Below are 20,705 nucleotides of genomic sequence, written 5' to 3'. Positions count from 1 at the left end.
AGGAAACTTTTCATTTTATTTGTAAGTAGAATATATCTATTTGTTAGTTTTTTAAGTTTGCAAGAAATTTATTATTTAATAAAAAAATTATGTTTATACGTATTTAAATAATTCGTATTTAAAATAATTATGTATTTATTTATTTATATTTTATTCGTATTTAAATAATTCGTATTCAAAATTCGAGAAACGAGGCCACGGAGAAGATGCGAAACACGATTGAACGCGACCTCGCATCATTCATCGTATCTGACGACGTTGGTACAAACGCCCGACATTTCACTTCACGGCATTCTCGAAACGCAGCAAAAAAACACGCTCGGGACGACGAGGATGCGAGTTGAAATGCACCACAACATGTCGCCGTCCCGCATTGCGTACTGCGTGCTAGCGGCGTAGGTGGCGCAGGCGCGGCACGCACCGCTACGCAGTACAGCGACGGTGGTCGGTCTCAGTCGGTCAGAAAGGACGGCGCGATGTCTCAACGCATTCAACTCGCATCCTCGTCGTCCCGTACGAGTTTTTGATGCGAGCGAGTATTTCGAGACTGCCGTGGAGTGTCGAAAGTGAAGTGAAATATCGGGCGTTCGTGTCGACGTCCGTCGTCAGTCAGATACGATGCATGATGCGAAGTCGTGTCGCGTTTAATCGTGTTTTGCATCTTCTCCGTTGTCTTGTATCTCGAGTTTCACACGCGTGTATCAGAAGTGTTTCGAGAGTGCCGAAAACAAAGAGCCAAGTACGAATCAAAATGAATCGTTGCGAGGAAGGTCTTGGATCTCGAATGTTCGGCAGCTGTGACCGAGACGGAGCTGGACGGTGCGACCAGCGGCGATCGGTGAGTCAATTTGTACTTGTATTCGGTATTCGCACCTCGTCCCCATTGCGTTTACGTAAATGATCATCGGTACAGTGCGACGAGACGAACGAATCGGTCGCATGAAAACGATTAAGAACGATTTGAAGTTGACATCCGTGTACGCCCACTCGGTTTTTTTTTGTGTTTATAGAGATTTAAGATTTTGTTATAAATACTTTATAAATATTTCTCAGTGGCAATAGCATTCTACAGTTAATCAAATAGAGCAATTATTGAAACAGCCATGCATATCACAGAGATCAATATTGACGAATCAATCTGTTTTAAAAGTAAATTGTAATTTTTCATACATTAATCGTAATCATTTGAATCTCAATTTTATTTACATGTTTTACATAGTTTTTTTTATAAATGTTTCGTTATAATTGTTATATCAAGAGTCGTAATAGAGTTACATCGCAAGAGAGAATATAACAGAAATGTCAAAATCTCTTTCTGAAAATTTACTATAATTTTGCACGCTTTTTAACGCTCTCCATAAATAAACAATAAATATACATATTTTGAGTTTAATAAAAATCAGGTACGTACTTACTATTACTAGATTCGATTTTTACATAATAATTTTATGTTATTTGTATTGATCGATAACATTGACTTAAGAATCTTATTACAAAATAATTGCAGAGAATTAATACTTTTTGTTCGTGCTCGCTATGCTCGAATAGATATGCATAAATATTGTTAAAATCTCTATATCCAAGTCTATCAAAAAGGATAATTATATATACGAATGTATAATATTGTAGATTATTTGAACAATATTTATTATGTGTGTATGGATTCGCGCGCGTATATATAAATTATACATTACATTTTTAAGAAATTTACTATAACAATTTATTGTGAAATACAATATCTTAACTTGTTTGATAAATTGTATTGTGTGTTTGTGCTTTTTTAATATAAATTTAATTTGCATATTTTCTAAAATCTTTCATAGATGATACATATTTATTAATCCAAAGATTGTCTAAAAGACATCCTGTGGACGTTAGTATTAAGAAAGCTCCAAAGAAAATTGAAATTCAACGTGTATATATCACAATGCTTCAGTCTTCATATAATACGGCTATAATACGTCTCGTTCGTTCAATATTCTTTCTTCGAGACTGAGGCACAAGTATTTTTCAGTGTGAAGCAGAGAACAGAGAAAAAAATCTGAACTTCTATGGGTTCTTGTTCTTAGGTCATACGTTTTTACCCAATTTAATTTACAGTCTAATGTCCACCTTTAATTAATCTTGCAGCTGTCTACGTCGAATATGTCAGAAGTTATAATTAAGCTCGAATAAATTGACTTTCATTTTATAATATCTAACAAATTGTCTATCTAACAAATCATGTATTCAAGAATCTTATTATTTTCTTGAATACAGTGTTGTTCAATATACAGAAGATCCCAAATTTAAATCAAAATTTTGGAAATGTGTGGAGGATCAACAAACTAAAAACAGTCTTTTAATAATTTGTTTTTGTTTCGTTTTGGAAAAAAATGGTAAAAACCATTTTCATTTTTTCATTAATTTATCTATACTTTAATTGTGGAAAAAAATTTATAATTTTATGTAATCAATAAAAAAATTTCGTATCTAAAAATAATAATTTAACCTGTAAAACGAATTTATCGTCAACATCCCCTTAACTAAAGAAATTATCATGTAAATAATAAATAAATGAAAAAAATAATTGTGATTTTCTCTAAAATGAAACAAAAACGAGCAATTCACTAAAGGACTTTTTTTCTTAATTTGTCCATCTCCTAAACACTCCCAAGAATTTTTTACATTTAAGTTGGAAAATTCTATATTTTACATAAATTAGTAATAATATCTCAGACAACATTAAAGTCCAAAAGACATCTATAAAACCTAAATCTGTGTTGGAATTTTTGACTGTCTGAGATAAGTCTGATAAGACATCTTCTAGACTTGAATGGTTTATCGCATGCTTAATGTACATATTTCATTTTGAATAGCGCAATAAAAAACGCTCTCTTCATTCGTCAGGGCTTCTCATCCCTTGAGATTCGTCTTGCGTTTAACCTCGTGCATCGAGGACATTCGAGTTTGTTGGAACTATGCTTACAATCGATGTGGAAGCACGCACCACATTTTTCACATCGTATTACTTTTGACAGATCCCATGGAAATATCACATCCTTGGAATAGCATAGCTCGCAGACAAATCCTCTGGCTTGGCACAACTGAAAATAAATAGTATAAAATTCTACGCGTAACAATTAAAGATTATTCAGTATTTAAAGATGAATAATTTCAATGTAAAATAAAGAAAATAAGAAATTCGAAACTTTATTGCCTTATTAAATGTTGCGAGTTCTTCCACGTTAAGAAATTTTATTTAAAACTTAAATTTTATTAATTTAACATCTAAAATTTGTTCATTTTATTAGTCTTCTATACTCTATTTGTTACTTTTTATATTTTACATATATTTTAAAATAAAAATTAAATTTTGAATCATGCAATTAATTAGTCACTATACCTCGCAATCTACTATATGCGCACAACAAATTTGAACTAGCTCTTGCAACTTGACGTACAGCACTCCGAGCTTAACGTTTATTAGATCTTGAATTGAGTACACATGCGGCTCATTTATTATGTAATTTGGTTCTTTCTTCAACCCATCTTGAAGACTGTAATAGAAATGGATGTCATCGAATTATTTGTAATCACTTATTTTTCCAGGATTAAATCAGTAACTAATTAAAAAGTTAAATAATAAAGTTAAGAGATTAATTACTTAATTTAATTAAGTTTAAATAAATTAGTTTGTAACTTTAATCATTTAATTACTTTTTAAATTTTAACTTATTGACTTTATTCCAACATTAAAAGTTTCTTTTACAGTAAAAGAAAAAAATGATAAAAGGAAAAATGTATAAAAAACATCTCTTTGATATTTTATAGATGAAACTTAATTTTCAAATAAAATATATAAATATATTATATTTTATTATTAAGAATTAGAGTAATTGTCTAAATTAACAAAAAAAGAATAATTTCTTATTAAATTTCCAATTTAATATAAACAATTCAAATTTCTAATTTAATATAAATATTTTTTTAATTAACTTTTAATTTTACCTTAAGTAAAATCTTAACACAACTGAGTTGTTTGTAATTTTATGCAATTTCAATGTAATTAAGTTAATTTTACAGACCATTGACTTCAACTTTATTTAATTAAAAAAATATATTGACTTCTCCAATTCTACTTATCTTTTATATTATGACAATGTAGAAAATATTCTGAGATTTACCTGGTCGCAAATCGACACGCGTATAAGAAATCCTTGAGAAAAAATAATTTTGTACGCAGGAGTCTTGTTTTGTCCAATTGCTTTATTCGCCTGTATAGTAGCGGATTCAAATCGTTCACTTGGAATAGCGGATCTGACATCATCTGATCCAGTAATCGATATGAGAAATTCGATACAGGATATCTGTAGAGTGTCAAAAATCATTAAAGAAATGTCGAAAATCCTTTAACATTTAGTTCTGACAATTTTTTAAAGGGACCTTACCGATTGAAATCCCATTTCGATAGAATTTTCCCTGGTATAAATGCCACTTGGTTCGTGTGACACCCCGTGCAGAAGTATCGACCTAGATATTCGCAGTAACGAAATCGGTTGGCATACTTCACAGCAACCTTCATACCGCAACCCGCACACCTATAATTCTGCTTCGCTATTAGCATCCGTCTTCTAAAAGAAAAATTAATGAAGTGTAAAAATTGTCAAATTGAGATGCCGCGAAGAGGACAAATACAAATGTTCAAAGTAAAGAAAAAATAAACAAATAAGTCACTGTAGTAGAGTCACTGTATCAATCAATGAACAAATAAAATTTAATATAGGCTGCTTTCCAACAAGGTACACAGATAACATTGTGTACAATGCAAAATGTTCCAACTATGACAGTGTCACACTGCTCGACACTGTAAAAAGCTAAATACGAGTGTATAAAATGTCAACTTTCCAAAATATGTTATGTTTAACATACAGTAATTATGTTCATTTATAATATAAACGTAACCTAAGTTGTATAGAGGAAAAAGATTATTGTTCAGTCACTAGTGTACTAAAAATGAAGTCTAGAACTCTAATTATGTTTCAACAAAAACTTTATGCGGTGAAAACAGTATGCGGAAACAACATGCAGTATAACATCAATGTGTTTTAGCAGAAAAACAGCCATAATTACATTTTAAAGTAAAAATAATATTTTGATCAAACCTGTATGAAAATTAGATCTAAAAAATATGAATTAATTCGCAATTTATTATTTTGAAGTCTTACTAATATTTTTCTTAAACAATCATCTACTAATGATTGTTCAACAACTAGTGCAAATGAGCTCTACTTTGATTAATATATTTGATTTACATTGTTACTTATAGAATTTATATATATTTTAAATATATTATTTGTGCAAGCCTTATGTACTGATCAGTGTAACATAAAAATAGCGATACAACAATATTCTCTATATTATCCAAAAATAATAATAATAAGTAACATTAAGAGATTTACAAAAATTACCGTATCATTATTTTTTCGTTGCACTTACACTGGTGGTGGATGAGGTGTGAAGATGATCTGCGGACGCGGCGGAGCCCATTCGACTGTCCCTCTCAGCGGAATAGTCCGCGCGTCTTCAATTTCAACCTCGTCAGGACTGACTGGCCAACTCTTTGGCATCGGTAGCAAGCGTTGCGGCGCATCCTTTTCCGAGACTAGCCATTGCAATTCACTCGCCCTCGGCAGCTGTTTCTCACTGAAACGACTGATGAGGGACAGAGCTACCCCCTCAGCGGACACGCTGCTCTCGCTCACATTGGAGTCCGTGGCAAACCTCGCCACACGCGATTCCACATCCGAGAACGACGCAGTCGACGCGGACATGCCACCGTTTCTCAACCTCCGCTCGTCATCCAGCTCAGAGTCCTCTGTGGACACGTTGTCCGAGGAACTACCCGAGGACGTGGACAAGGGGCTGACGCTCTGATCGGTGGTCGTGGTCGTGTCAGTCCTGCCGTCGCTCAACAGATCACCGCGACTCCAACCTTTACCTCTACACTTCTCCTCCTGGCGTTGCCGACGACGCAGCCGGATTCGTTGCTTCAGCCGGTTTATCTCCTCGTCACTCTCGTCGTCAACCGCGTCGTCCAACAGATGTTGCTGCAACCGGTTGCACTTGACTTGCTCAATGGCAGCAATCATCGCCTCGCAGACGCTGAAGTGCGCGTTTTCGCGATCCAGCTCAGCATCATGAGCGCGCGAGAATCGCGCTGAAGATAGAAAGCTGGTCAAACTCTGGCCTTCGGCTGGACGTGGGAAGTAACCGGTCGCCATTGGCTGCACGCTACTACCGCCGTCTTCCATGAAACTCTTTCGCGGCGTACGAATGTCTTTTTGACCCTCCACTTCCGAGCTCCAGGAACCCGTAAACTCGGGTGCCGAGCCCACCAAAAAAGACGTCTTTTTGCGCGTCGTCCATTGATTCAACGTATTCATCTCCGTCGATTCTGCGATTGTGATTGGCTGTGTTTCCTCAACTACATTCCTGTCTCTCTCGTGAACGTTCGAGAAAACTTCCGGATTTTCAGAGACTTTTTTATTTCGATTATGTCTAGATTTCGTCCGATTTCTCGTCTTCCTAATGGGTGTTTTTGGCTTTGCTATGAGCTTATCCATATTGGAATCAACGGGTTGTTTCGAATCCGAGTAATTGATATTGATGATCTCCGCCAATTCAATGGTACGAGATCGGTTACTGCTATTGTTGCTTTCTTGAATTGTCGACGACATCGTGGCTGAATTCTCTACGACTGCGCCGTTGTGATTTTTGGCCAAAGCGGGCAAACTATTCCACGTTTTAAGTGGTACGTCATCAATCTTGGAATCCCTTTGTGCATTATCAGCGATAATTTGTATGGACTTTGATATCTGATTCTCAGTACTATCAATGTCATGCGACACAGACTGTGTCGAAGCCTTCAGTTTTTCCAATTGACATCTGCTAAGGACACTCGTGCTCTTGTCTCGTAAGATGTGACTAACACCAGAAAAATTTACCGGATACGAGGACGAGCGACGATGTCGCTTGGGGCTCGCTTTAGGAGATATCCACGTTGGCAAAAACTGCAAATTAAAATATAATTAAAAATAAAAAAAAAGATTTAATTCATTAAAACCCGCCAACAGTATTATTATTACATATTTAAACAAAATTTCTGAATTCTAAAATCGTAAGATGATAAATTTTCAAATTCAAAATTAAAATTTTTATTATAATATAAAAAGATTAAGAAGAAATTAATGAAATAGAAAAATATGATTTAATTCATTAAAATTCATTATTAGTATCGTCATATATTTAAACAAATTTCTAAATTCCAATATCCTGAAGTTTTAAATTTTAAAAATGTTTTATTGTAATACGAAGATTAATTAAGAAAAAAATAGATAAAATAGAAAAATTAAAAAATTAAAATAAATAAAAAAATAATTAAATCCTTTTTTATTAAAGTCTTTGAAATCCACAAATATGTATATCGTATTATATAAATATTTAATTAAACAAATTTATATACAGATTTCAAAATTATCCTGAGATCTTAAATTTTGGAATTCAAAATTCAAAATTTTGTATTATTATGCAAAAAGATTAATTAAGAAAAAATTGATACAGAATTTATAACTATATGTATATGTACTTACATTACAGAATTTACAACTATATATGTATTTAAATTTTATATAAAACGAGAAGATAACATTTAAGACGCTACTTACCAAGCAGGGATCAATTTCCGCGAGTAGCACAGGCTGATTCCTCTCGACCGCTCTTAGGTATAAAAGCGTCGCTTCCGCCAAGTTTTCTTGACAGAGAAAGGCCCATGATTCCAGACAAGAAAGCAAATGTTCCTTATCTGATAGAAGCCACGATAATTTGTGTGATAGGGAGTGACCCTCTAAACTATAAATTAGTGTTTTTAGTGTTCGTCCATCGCAATAATAAAGCTTCTTGAGATTAGACACAAGACATATTTATTTATTTTACTGCATATATTATATATTTATTAAAGGAAAAATTACCTTTTGTACAGCCACAACATATCTTTCTTAGATGTTATCCTAACTGGCAAATTGCATAAATAATCTTCATTTTCCGACAATATTGGCGACGTCGCCAGAGATGGTTGAAGCCAATTCAGTCCTTGAATAAATATCCAGCAATCTGGCTCACCCTTATAAAAATTTGTTACAACATGAGCTTTATGTGGCAAGATTTCTTTTAAGTGAAAAGCAATTTGTAATAACTCTCTTTTATCATATATAAAAACTTTTTGATACTAGAACATGATTATTTAACAAGAAATATTAAATTCAAATTGACAATACTGAAATGCGATAGGAATAATTTATAAAAAAATAACTATAATTAAATCATAATAATAATTATAACAATGGACTGGCCATAACTTCAAAACTGATCGTGTTATTAAACATAAAAATAGAGACATATTCTTTCATATTGACCTAATTTAAGATTTAAAATGTATAACAAGTCCTCAAAGATAACACTTATATTTGATTTCAATCAATTATCAGCAAAACGGCACATGTGAGACTCATAGAAAAATGTTGTAGAACTTTTATGATTTTTTTTTAATGTAACAGATTTATCAAAACATTCTTATCACCTACAGTTTTAAGACATTTCAGTCCATAAATTTCAAATTGAGCCAATATGAAAAAATATCTCTCAGATTTAACATATTTCAAAGAGAATCGAATTGGTTTCTGTAACCCATTGTAACTAGTGCCTTGTAAAATAATATTTTCAATAAGGAAGTTTTGACAGTGACAAACTCAACTAACATTGGGATCAAATATACGACAGCCATGCTTGAATATCAGTTCCATTATACTGTGCAGTCGATTTAGGCCACCATAAACATTCCATACATTGGAAACCCCATCGATCAGCAGACCCTCCACAGTTGATCGAAGACTATGGAGAAGCTGCCACCGCTCCTTACTGTGAGTATTCTCAGACATCTCTGCCAATAGCAAAATTATTAATATTTTTCGTCTACAAAGGCAATTTCTTTTTAGGGCCACTCTGACCAACTCTAACTTTAATAAACAAGTAACTGTCGCCCAGTTAACAAACTAATGTTACTTACAACTATTTTGGTTTATCAAAATATCAAAAATATTAATGTGACATTAGTTTGTTATCTGGCTTCAATTCATCATTGATTAAAATTAATTGATAAGGTGAAAACTTTGCTTTGAATTTTTTATATAATTCTCTTTTTAGAATTTCTATGTAAATTTCAGAATTTTTCAAAATTTCTATATAATTTTATAATTTGATAGAAAATTTTTTAGATTTTCTTCATACAAATTGAAAGACGTTTCAGAAATGTTGAACAAATCTACATCTTTTCTAAAAATCTTCATATATATGAAGTTTGATATATTCTAAAAGTTTTCATTTTGTAATTTGATGATTCCTGGTGAAATCTTAAAATCTGAAAAAGCAAATATTTTTTTAAAAATTATAAATTGAGAAAGAGACGTAAAAAAAGAAATAGACTTTCTCAGTAATTCTGAAATTCTGTGAAAAAGTTTCATCATGATTTGGTCAAAGTGATCTTTAAATTTTGTTTGCCTTGAATCACCTGACAATGATAGATTTAAGAGATAAAGAGAAGTCTTACTGTAAGGGCGATAGCCTGCTGTAAGCTTGCGATGTAAGATGATCCTTGCTTATGATTCTTGCATCCTCTTGAAAGACACGACGACGCTCTTTATAAATCAATTAACACATCCTAATTGTGCGAGTATAAATTAACGAAGGGCAGAATTGAGATTTAGCTGAAACGGGTAGGTGTTCAATCACATTAGAATAATGAGCGAAAGTTGCTGTCACGGTAACTTATTCTGTTAACAGAGCGTTCACTGTCATTCTCTCATCATGTCGGAGTCCGACATCGTATACTTCACAATAGTATAGTGGATTACGCACTTACACGCGTCAGCTGCACACCATAATCGAGAACACGCGATAAGTCGGCAACGAGTGGGCAACTCCCGCCGTACTCGATCATAAATAATCACAACAAGCTATTCCATGTCATATGTGATTCGGAATTGCTATTTATGCCAGTTTATACAGGTAACTATAGATGTAGGTAGAGTGTACCAGCGTAGAGCCCTACATAATCAAAGAATCGTAATGCAGAATTTACACTGTACATACCTAACCTCAATTTCTGTGGATTGGTCAAATTGCCTACAGTTTTTCATTACTACCAACATTTTCCAGTCTAGTTTTATAGAAATCGTCGAGTAATCGACAAAAGTACTATATATTCCCCTAACTCTCTGTGATTGTTGTTGCGCAGCATTTAATATAATTTTTGGTAATGCTTGATTTTAAGTAGTTATCCGGAATTACACTGTATTTCTTATGTGCTATTAGATATATAACTAAAGGAATTCAGACTGAACTCATGAAATAATCTAATGGAGATTATAGATATACTTTTTATCAGTATCCAGTATTCAGAAACGGAGGGTTCAAAGAATTAAAGGTATAATGTTTCTTTTTTACTATTGTATATTTTTTAATTTGTTACATTATTTTTATATTTAATTTTACTGGAAAGACATTTCGAATTATTTTTACGTTTTATATTAGATTTTAGATTTACGAGATACACATGCCAAAGATAGTGATGTCATTATTTTATGTTTTATAACATGCGAAACATTAAAGCATGGATCGCAGGTTAAACAATTCGTTAAAACCGTTTTTTTACTAACCAAATGTTATTATAAATTTTTCATGTCACCAATTTTTGAATTGCATATACATATTTAAAAATCTTTACAATTGAAGAATAAACAAGAACGCACATGTAGAGAATTACAACAATTTTAAAAGGAAAATGAAAAAATATTGAAAAATTTGTTGGGTGTTTAATTTTGCCCAGAAAGTGTCTCGATATACAAAGTATACTTAATGTAGAAAATATATTTTCTTTCTTTGTTCACCTTTATAATTATTTTTTTTGTAAATTAACAATTTATTATTGTTAAAAAATTGATGTCAATAGTATTTTCTAAAAATTATATTTTTATGAACAAAAAATATTTATTCTTACATAGTTATAATTTTTTAAATAGAACGCTCACGCACAATGTAGGGAGGTTCAAATCCTGAAATGTTATTTTTTTCCAAGAAATTTTGTTGTTTTTCAGAGAGGTGGGATATATGTAGAATGTTCCTTAATATTAACATTACATATTCCAATTTTATACAATAACTATGTTTCAAGTCTGAATGCAATGCACAGATCGAATAAGCTGAGGATTGTAAAAATTATTGTCAGTTCATTAATTAAGATACTATTACAACTAACATAAATCTGTAAACTTAATATTTTTCACATTTTTGTCAGTCTAAACTGACCTATTGTTCATAACTTTTTAATTAAAAAAATTTACACAAATATAAATAAAATGGATGATACAATTTATCACTACAGCCCTGAATTTCATGGTTTAAGAGTGAAGAGGAAATGAATAAACACGTCACTTAGAACCTTGAATCTCACTCTATTGCAAAATACGAAGTTCCAGTGTATATGTCAGCTGGAAGCTTTATTTCAGTCTATGAGTAATGCACAGATGAAGATCAAATTTTCGTTAGCAGATAACTATATATATTCATTCAATTAGTATATTATGAGTTTTTTTAGTTAATCAAGTAATGTTTCTTATTTTGTAGCGAATTTGATTAAAATTTATTACCAAAACGTTACTTTGATAAGATATTTTAATTTAACTGATATTTATTATAAGTACTTTGTGTGTATGAATATATATGTTATATCAACAAAGGTTTCTAATGAATAAGCAAAAGTAAATATATGTAATAAAATATTATATATAATATATATTTATATATGTATATTATACATAATTATATAAAAACATAAAAAATTATATACAATCATGTATGATTATCTACAATTATATACAATATACATTATGTACATTACATATATATATATATATATATATATATATATATATATATAATGAATATACTTGATAATTAAGTATATGTATATGAAAATTTTTTTCCGAGTTTAGACAGACTTACATATTTCGTTTTCACTTTACGTTTTCTTTTTCTCCAAAACTATTCAACGTAGAGATTGAAGCAAGACAATAAAATTTTTTATACTTATTTGACGTTTTTATATTATGCACTTGTTATTTCTATCTCGTAATAGCTTGTGATATTAAATCCACTATACAAAGTGCAAAGGCACATGATGAATCTAATGATATAATTATATAATTATCAGAAACTATTTTCCTGTCGACAACAACGCCAATTTTTATTGAAATGTGAAATTACTTTCTAAAATTAAATTATTATAATGTAATGATTGACTGTTGATACAAGTCAAGATATTCAAAAAATTGTCGAACACAAAGCGATTTAAATCGATTAACATATCTCGCGCAATACTGACATGATCCCAAACAAAATACAATATTTATAATAAATATTTATAAATATTACTATTTTTTAACATTATATAAATATTTTTTTTATATTTTATATATCTGAAGAGAAAAAAATCACAAGAACTTTATTCAAAATATTTTTAAAATGCAGACTACATATTTTATACATATCTTACAAATCTTTTTATGTGATCAGTTTAATCTAAAATCGAAAATGTTTATGAAGTATTATTATAAATATTTATAAAATATTAAAATAATCATTATAAATGTTTTACAAATCTCTTATAAACATTGTGTGCTGCCTGGAACATGTACTGATATCAAGAAACGTTCTCCCCTCCCATCTTCAACTTCTTCGTGACGCATACTACATTCTACATATCAATTTATAACGTTCTACGCCGCGTACGACGAAGCATCTCGTTTGTTATTCTGTCAGATCGCGATGGAATCATTGATTTCGTTGCCCTTTGTGCTATTATTAATTACTCTGGTCGCCATTGGCGTTTTGAAAATTGTCACTGTGCTACATGATGCATATTTTCATTGGAAGAATAAGGGCATACCTTACATGCCAAATTCGTTATCATCTTTTATAGCGAGTTGGAAATTGTTTTTCGGTTACACCACTTTGCCCGAACATTGCCAATATGTGTACAATTACTTCCCAGACGCTAAATATTTTGGAACAGTGGATTTTTTCACGCCTTTTCCGATCGTGATCGTGCGAGATCCAGAGCTGATTAAAAACATCGCAGTGAAAGATTTTGAACATTTCACGGATCATCGCTCTTTCATTGACGAAACTGTGGAACCGTTATTTGGCAAGAACATCTTCTCCTTACGCGGAGATCGTTGGAAAGAAATGAGGAATATACTGAGCCCCTCTTTCACCGCCAGCAAAATGAAGTTTATGTTCGAACTGATATCGAAATGTTCTCACAATTTTGTCAATTATTTGGTCGACCATCCGGAACTCTGTCGTGAAATGGAAACGAAGGGAGCCTTTCGACGATACACGAACGATGTAATTGCTACGGCAGCCTTTGGTATAAGCGTGAATTCTATGAAAGATCGAGATAATGAGTTTTATACAAGAGGAGTGGAGGCTACCACATTTGCTACTGGAATACTAGCGATTGCCAAGATTACATTTTTACGCGCGTGTCCAAGGCTTGCGAAATTAATGGGTGTGTCTTTTTTCCCGCCGAATACGTTAAAGTTTTTCAGGAGGATCGTAGGAGAAACCGTTAAAGCGCGAGAAGAGCAAGATATTATCCGACCGGATATGATCCACTTGCTAATGCAGGCTCGGGACAAGGAAAGTGCTAGTGCACCAAAAATGACATTGGACGATATTGTTTCGCAAGCTTTCATTTTTTTCTTCGCTGGTTTCGAAACTACTTCAATCATGATGTGTTTCGCTGCTCATGAACTGGCAGTTAATCAAGATGTTCAGGATCGTTTACGCGAAGAGGTACAACAGTATCTTATCGAAGGAAACGGTGAGATATCTTACGAGTCGTTATCGAAGATGACTTACATGGACATGGTGATTTCGGAGACTCTCAGAAAATATCCACCAGTCGTCATGACCGATAGACTTTGCACTAAGAAATACGAACTGCCTCCGTCACTACCTGGCTTCAAGAATGTAATCATCGAACGTGAAGATCAAGTGCTATTTCCTGTTTATGCTTTACATCATGATCCGAAGTATTTTCCAAATCCTAATAAATTCGATCCTGAAAGATTCAACGATGAAAATAAAGACAGCATTGTACCATACACTTATCTACCATTCGGTCTTGGACCCAGAATGTGTGTCGGCAATCGATTTGCTCTTATGGAGACTAAAATTCTAATAGCTCAACTTTTACAAAAGTTTACTTTAAAAACTACAGAGAAAACCGTCGAACCAGTTGTATTCAGTAGAAAGGACTTTAATATACAACCTGTTGGCGGATTCTGGATTCATTTGGAAAAGAGAGAAACATGAAAATTTTGTACAAAGAAACTTTATTTTCTAAGAAAAAACAATATTACATTTTTAATTTTTAAAATATTTAACGCTTTTAAAAGTAAAAAAAGTATACAAAAGATTTATTTGCGATGAATAATAAATAATTATTCAAGACAAATAATAAAAATTTTAAGTCAAATAATACAATTGTATTTAATGAGAAATAGAAAATATGAAATGTTAAACATTGTGAGTAGCTTAAACTCTTGACTCTATCTAATTATGCTTGGTAATGCTTGATTATATTTTAATGACTTACGTTTTTCCATTTAGTTGTTTAATAGCTTAGTAGAGATGAAATAATATCTTCATCTTACTTTTTTAAAAGCGAATATTTTTATTGCGCAAACGTTTATTATATAATATTTTTCTACTTGTAAGATAATTTAAATTTGAATTACTCTTATTAGTTCAGATTTCCTTGCTGTAATTTGTTATAAAATTAAACATTCTACGTTACCACCTTTTGAAAAAATGTAATAACGTTATTGACAATACACAGTTAATGCAATATATTATGCTATTACGTACTTTTTATATCATATGTCTTTTCATAGTTTAATTATAACATCTATAATATCTTTAAAATTACAATTTCAATTTAATATAACAATATAAAATTACAATTTAATATAACACTTTTATAAAAGTAATAATAAACTAAAAAATTATTATTTTGATAATATTGCTATATTATATAAAATCTCATTCTTCTAAAGAAAACTTCATAAAATGCAGCCACATACATAGACAATATTTAAAAGTGGATTTATAATTTAATTAAAAAACTAACTATTTAAAAATAGATGTGAAATTAATCTAATCAACCAAGTATTTTTAAGACAAATCTAAATAAAAAAGAACATATTTTAAGATACTTATGTTTAAATAATAAAATTTTATTTTATTCTTTTATATTTTTCTGTGATTTATACGCAATTTATGTGTACTATCCAGCAAACAAAAATAAGTCGAAATGGATAGAAGTGAATTCATTTTGACATTTTTGAATTTGCACTTTTGATTTGTCGAATCTATTTGAATTAAAAAATAATATAATACGGATATGAATACATCCGAATTCAACATGATAAATAGTAATTTTGTATTTCAATTCTTTAAATCCAAAAATAATATAATGGAACATGAATTTATCCGAATTCAAAATAATGAATAGCGCATTTAGTATTTCAATCTATTTGAGTCCATTTAAATACAAAAATACTTACCCCCCCCCCAAATGCGAATTTGAATAAATTAAAATAAATTGCAATTTTTAATTTATTTAATTTTATTTTTATCTGCTGCAAGTACAATTTATCATTTTTAAAAAATTCGGTAAATTAATATATATTTAACTAAATTTAATTAATAATTGAATAGAATTTCAATACAATTCCTATTAAGATTAATTTCGTGAAATTGCAAAATAATAATTTATTTTAGCTGCTCATTATTGGCCAAACGTATTAATTCTGACAAGTACTGTCAGGAATTTAACAATTTAAAGATAAAAATCCAAAAGAAACATATATCATACATAATTATGTATAATTATATATAATGGTTACATAAAATTATGTGCAATTATTATATATAATTATAAATAATTTTATATAAAAATTATGCATATTTATATATAATTATACATAATTATATATATTTTAATATACATGGACATATTTAATACACAATTATGTATCATTATATAATAATATATAACTATATAATAATTATATATGAAAAAATTTTGACTAAGTACTCACTATCCATCATATAAGTATAAAGTAGAAAATAATACAATTTCAAAAATTAGTTTTGTGTAAGTATATCTCGAAAACTATACAAAATCGCCGATTAATTTATAAGGAAAAGTTGGTCACTATAACCTTCACCTATATAACATATGTCAAGATCAAGATCATCATCAATTGGTGTTCCTTAATGTAAATATTTATTTGCTTGTTATTAGCACTCATTAGCAAGATTATAAAACAAATATTGTGTTTATTCGATATTTATTCATTGATGTACAATCTGTCACGAGAATGACATCGACAAATTATAAGTCGGGCTCAAAGTCCTCGAAATCCGATACCCACGCACGTGCGCGCTAAATACATTTGAGAGTGTCGATATTCAATTGGTATATTATCGATGAAAAGTATAATTTAAAAATTTTTTCTTTTTTAATTACAAATAATATAATTTGCCCTATAATAAATATAAGAAATAAAGCATCTTTCATCGTCAGAAGCAAAAGTAAAAGTTATTTATTTAATGAATTTAATGAATAAATTTAACAAAATTGTTAGCATTCTACGAATCCTCCTGCTATCTCTCAAACGTATTTCTTTTTCCCTCTTCAGTAAACCGTAAATTACGTTTATTCTATATACTTGATGAAATTACTATCTATAGGATAGATAGTATACAGCTCTATACAGCTAACAAACTGGTGCTGATAAAAATGGTGTCGCGTTAATATACTTACATAAAACCTTTGATGCAAAAAATAAAAATAAAAGCCAAGTTACACGTTAATTCTTATTACAATTTAAGTGAAGACAGCTTCAATTTTTTTCAAAATATGTCACAAAATTGAATTAACTTATTCAACCTAAGTGATATAAAGAATTAAAAAGATAATTGTATAAACTTAAATTTAAAAAATCATATTAAAACGCTTGAAATTGCTGCAAAATTTGATTGTAATAAACTATTATTATAAATCTTAATTAGATTAAATTCGTAATTACACTTAAATTTTTATTATTTTTTTTATTCTGTCTAACAGAACTATTTTTATCGGCAGTGTCGTAAAATGGATGTGCTAAGTAGTACCAATGTCAAAAATGTATCTATTGGCGGTAGTGTACGGAAGGATTCATCGGTTGCACCTAAAACACTGGAATACGATGAAATTCCAGATTCAGAACCTTACGTCGCAATATTTCAACTGATAAAGCATACAAAGGAAAAATAACATCATTATTATGTAATTCGCACAAAGCTATCGATTAAGCCAACTCAGAACCTGATAAAAGTTCAGCCGTTATCAAGATCCGATAATCTCGAGTGCTCCCAAGTCGCTGGCTTGCGTAAAGGGATTTGGCTGTCCCGATCTACACTGGCAGTGCTAAAAATTTATAGTTCACGCTACGTATACTATAGATTTTCAGGTGACTGGAAGGGAAGACTGACGGCGAATTTCGACACGCAACCACGGTCCGTCTCGCGACGCTTTACATCTCGCAAGATACTATACTGTGTCCCATAATACGTTCTACGCCGCAAGCGAAGCATCGATCATCTGTTATTCTATCAAATTGTGATGGATTCATCAATCCTTTTATCGACCTTTGTGCTATTATTAACTACTCTGGTCGTCATTGGTATCTTGAAAATTGCCACTGTGCTGTACTATGCATATTTTCACTGGAAGAATAAGGGCATACCTTACGTGCCAAATTCGCTATCGTCTCTTATAATGAGTTGGAAAATGCTTTTGGGTCAAGCCACTTTTCCCGATTATTGCCAATATTTGTATTATTACTTCCCAGACGTTAAATATTTTGGAACAGTGGATTTTTTCATGCCTTGGCCGATCATGATTGTGCGAGATCCTGAACTGATTAAAAACATAACAGTGAAGGATTTTGAACATTTCACGGATCATCGCACTTACATTGACGAAAACGTGGAACCGTTGTTCGGCAAGAACGTCCTCTCCTTGCGCGGAGAACGTTGGAAGGAAATGAGAAATATACTGAGCCCCTCTTTCACCGCCAACAAAATGAAGTTTATGTTCGAACTGATATTGAAGTGTTCTCACGATTTTGTCGATTACTTGGCCGACCATCCGGAACTCTGTCATGAAATCGAAGCAAAGGAAGCCTTCCGACGATACACGAACGATGTAATTGCTACGGCAGCCTTTGGCATAAGCATGAATTCTATGAAAGATCGAGACAATGAGTTCTATACAAGAGGAGTGGAGGCTACCAAATTTGCTACTGGACTGTTAGCGATGGCCAAGCTCATATTTATAAGTTCGTGTCCAGGGCTTGCTAAATTAATGGGCGTGAGTATATTTTCGTCAGACACGTTAAAATTTTTCGAGAAGATCGTAGAAGAAAATATTAAAGCGCGAGAAAAGCAAGATGTCATCCGACCGGACATGATCCATTTGCTAATGCAGGCTCGGGACAAGGAAAATGCTAGTGGACACAAAATGACATTGGGCGACATTGTTTCGCAAGCTTTCATTTTTTTCTTCGCTGGTTTCGACACTTCTTCGATGTTGATGTGTTACGTTGCTCATGAACTGGCAGTTAATCAAGATATTCAGGATCGTTTGCGCGAAGAGATACAGCAGTATCTTCTCGAAGGAAACGGTGAGATATCTTACGAGTCGTTATCGAAGATGCCTTACATGGACATGGTGATTTCGGAGACTCTCAGAAAGCATCCACCAGCCGTCATTTCTGATAGAGTTTGCACTAAAAAATACGAACTGCCTCCATCACAACCAGGTTGCAAGAATGTAATCATCGAAGCTGGTAGTCATGTGATATTGCCTGTTTTTGCGTTACATCGTGACCCGAAATATTTTCCAAATCCGAACAAATTCGATCCTGAAAGATTCAACAATGAGAATAAAGACAACATTTTACCATGCACTTATTTACCATTCGGTTTTGGACCGAGGATGTGTATCGGCAATCGATTTGCTCTTATGGAGACTAAAATTCTAATAGTTCAGCTTTTACAAAAGTTTATTTTGAAGACTACAGATAAAACCGTCGAACCAGTTGTATTCAGTAAAAAGGAGTTTGCGCTACAACCTGTTGACGGATTTTGGATTGCTTTGGAGAAGAGAGAGACATGAAAATTTTATACGAAATTATTTTATGATATATATACTTGTGTTCGGAACAATATTACTGCATTTTTAACTTTTAAAATATTTAATATTTTTATAAATAAAAATATACAAAAAATTTATTTGCAATGTATTACGTGATGATAAATAACAATTCAAGACGAATAATCAAATCTTATGTCAGATATACAATCAAATTATTTCTAATATGAAATGGAAAATATTAAATATTAAACATTGTGACTTGCTTAGACTTTTGATCTAATTATATTCGAACATTTTTACATTTTTCCATTTGATTACTTAACAGCTCATCAGTATAGATGATTGAGATAACGTCTTCGTCGTATTTTTTTTAAAGCGAATATTTATCATCTTAAAGACTCTTAGAATTAGATAAGTTAATATATTTTTTTTAACTAAATTAATGGAATTAATAATTGAATAATTGTTACATTTCTATTAAGAATATACTACTTTCTGTTTAATGGAATTACAAAGCAATAATTTATTTTTGCTGCTCCTCATTGTTGGCCAAATGAATTAATTTTGATAAGTACTGTCAAAAAAATTTCTTAAATAAAAATAATACACTATGAAACACGAAAATACGCATACTCCCAATAAAAAAATCTTTCGATGCATTTAATGCTTTTTCATATTAATTACAATACATTTCACACACATATATATATATATATATATATATATATATATGTCTCAAAAAATATACAGACATAAATGGGACGTTTAAATATTTACAGACAAAATACGTATTTAAACGTAAATACAGACGAAAATACGTATTTTCATGTTCCGTAGTTTGTTATCTTTATTCAAGGAATTCTTCCTTATCGATTCTTTGTTTGCGTTGTTCTATCAGCAAAGTTTTTTAACAAAACTACGAAATGTTAAAACGCGCATAATCGAAAAGAAATATTAATATTTTTTTATTTCTTTTGCGATATACATATACCATATATCTATAAAATGTAATTAATATGAAAATATTTTTGAAAGCATCTCGGAAGATACTTTTTAACTAAGAGAATCAATAACGTATTCTTCATGTCAAATATACATATACATATATATATATAATACATATACATATATATATATATATATATATATATATATAATTATTATTGTTATCCCTTTAGAAATGCGTGAGCACGCTTTTATCGTTATCAATTTAGCATCGGTAAGTCAAACCATTTACTATGATCTCGCGAATTATTGCACGACACTGTACAATAGAGGAATATTAGGTATTAGGAATTGGAATTAAATATTAAATATTAGGAATAGAAATTTTAGAATC

General features: G+C 31.1%; 3 protein-coding genes across 6 annotated transcripts; 2 read left to right on the top strand and 1 right to left on the bottom strand.

Moving 5' to 3' along the window:
- Positions 1–1,178: 1,178 nt before the first annotated feature.
- LOC105201373 (run domain Beclin-1-interacting and cysteine-rich domain-containing protein) lies at positions 1,179–10,155 on the bottom strand. Of its 3 annotated transcripts, none has more exons than XM_011169367.3 (10): positions 9,952–10,155; positions 9,644–9,800; positions 8,796–8,977; positions 8,010–8,161; positions 7,707–7,890; positions 5,479–7,052; positions 4,431–4,613; positions 4,167–4,349; positions 3,386–3,539; positions 2,886–3,086 (listed from the first exon to the last, which is right to left on the bottom strand). In XM_011169367.3, the coding sequence occupies exons 3-10, from the start codon at positions 8,973–8,975 to the stop codon at positions 2,886–2,888; spliced, it is 2,811 nt and encodes a 936-aa protein (XP_011167669.2). In that variant the 5' UTR covers positions 8,976–8,977; positions 9,644–9,800; positions 9,952–10,155. The 3 variants fall into 3 exon arrangements, with proteins under 3 accessions (XP_039312294.1, XP_011167669.2, XP_011167668.2); XM_011169366.3 differs by having other exon boundaries at positions 9,956–10,155; XM_039456360.1 differs by lacking the exons at positions 9,644–9,800; positions 9,952–10,155 and having other exon boundaries at positions 1,179–3,086; positions 8,796–8,975.
- A 198-nt stretch (positions 10,156–10,353) lies between these two features.
- Positions 10,354–19,874, top strand: LOC105192831 (cytochrome P450 9e2). 2 transcript variants are annotated; one of them, XM_039456363.1, is made up of 2 exons: positions 10,354–10,519; positions 17,671–19,874. In XM_039456363.1, the coding sequence occupies exon 2, from the start codon at positions 17,831–17,833 to the stop codon at positions 19,385–19,387; it is 1,557 nt and encodes a 518-aa protein (XP_039312297.1). In that variant the 5' UTR covers positions 10,354–10,519; positions 17,671–17,830; the 3' UTR covers positions 19,388–19,874. The 2 variants fall into 2 exon arrangements, with proteins under 2 accessions (XP_039312297.1, XP_039312296.1); XM_039456362.1 differs by having other exon boundaries at positions 17,312–19,874.
- On the top strand, positions 12,851–15,012 carry LOC105192830 (cytochrome P450 9e2). Its single transcript, XM_011157083.3, has one exon. It carries the CDS (start codon positions 12,919–12,921, stop codon positions 14,470–14,472), a length of 1,554 nt encoding a protein of 517 aa, XP_011155385.2. The 5' UTR covers positions 12,851–12,918; the 3' UTR covers positions 14,473–15,012.
- Positions 19,875–20,705: the final 831 nt, after the last annotated feature.

Source organism: Solenopsis invicta, chromosome 13 (assembly GCF_016802725.1).
Source record: "Solenopsis invicta isolate M01_SB chromosome 13, UNIL_Sinv_3.0, whole genome shotgun sequence".
NCBI classification, from domain to species: Eukaryota; Metazoa; Arthropoda; class Insecta; order Hymenoptera; family Formicidae; genus Solenopsis; species Solenopsis invicta.
The sequence above is the reverse complement of the archived record's forward strand: the minus strand, read 5'-3'. Positions and strand labels throughout refer to the sequence as shown.

What these genes read in the sequence shown, in the direction of transcription:
- LOC105192831 (XM_039456363.1), top strand. Translation starts at nt 17,831, where the DNA reads ATGGATTCATCAATCCTTTTATCGACCTTTGTGCTATTATTAACTACT.
- LOC105201373 (XM_011169367.3), bottom strand. Translation starts at nt 8,975, where the DNA reads ATGTCTGAGAATACTCACAGTAAGGAGCGGTGGCAGCTTCTCCATAGT. An exon ending in GTCGTATATTTGATCCCAAT is followed by an intron (nt 8,162 to 8,795) that starts GTTAGTTGAGTT and finishes AATTTTTATAAG; the next exon opens with GGTGAGCCAGATTGCTGGAT. An exon ending in CGGAAATTGATCCCTGCTTG is followed by an intron (nt 7,053 to 7,706) that starts GTAAGTAGCGTC and finishes TTTAATTTGCAG; the next exon opens with TTTTTGCCAACGTGGATATC.
- LOC105192830 (XM_011157083.3), top strand. Translation starts at nt 12,919, where the DNA reads ATGGAATCATTGATTTCGTTGCCCTTTGTGCTATTATTAATTACTCTG.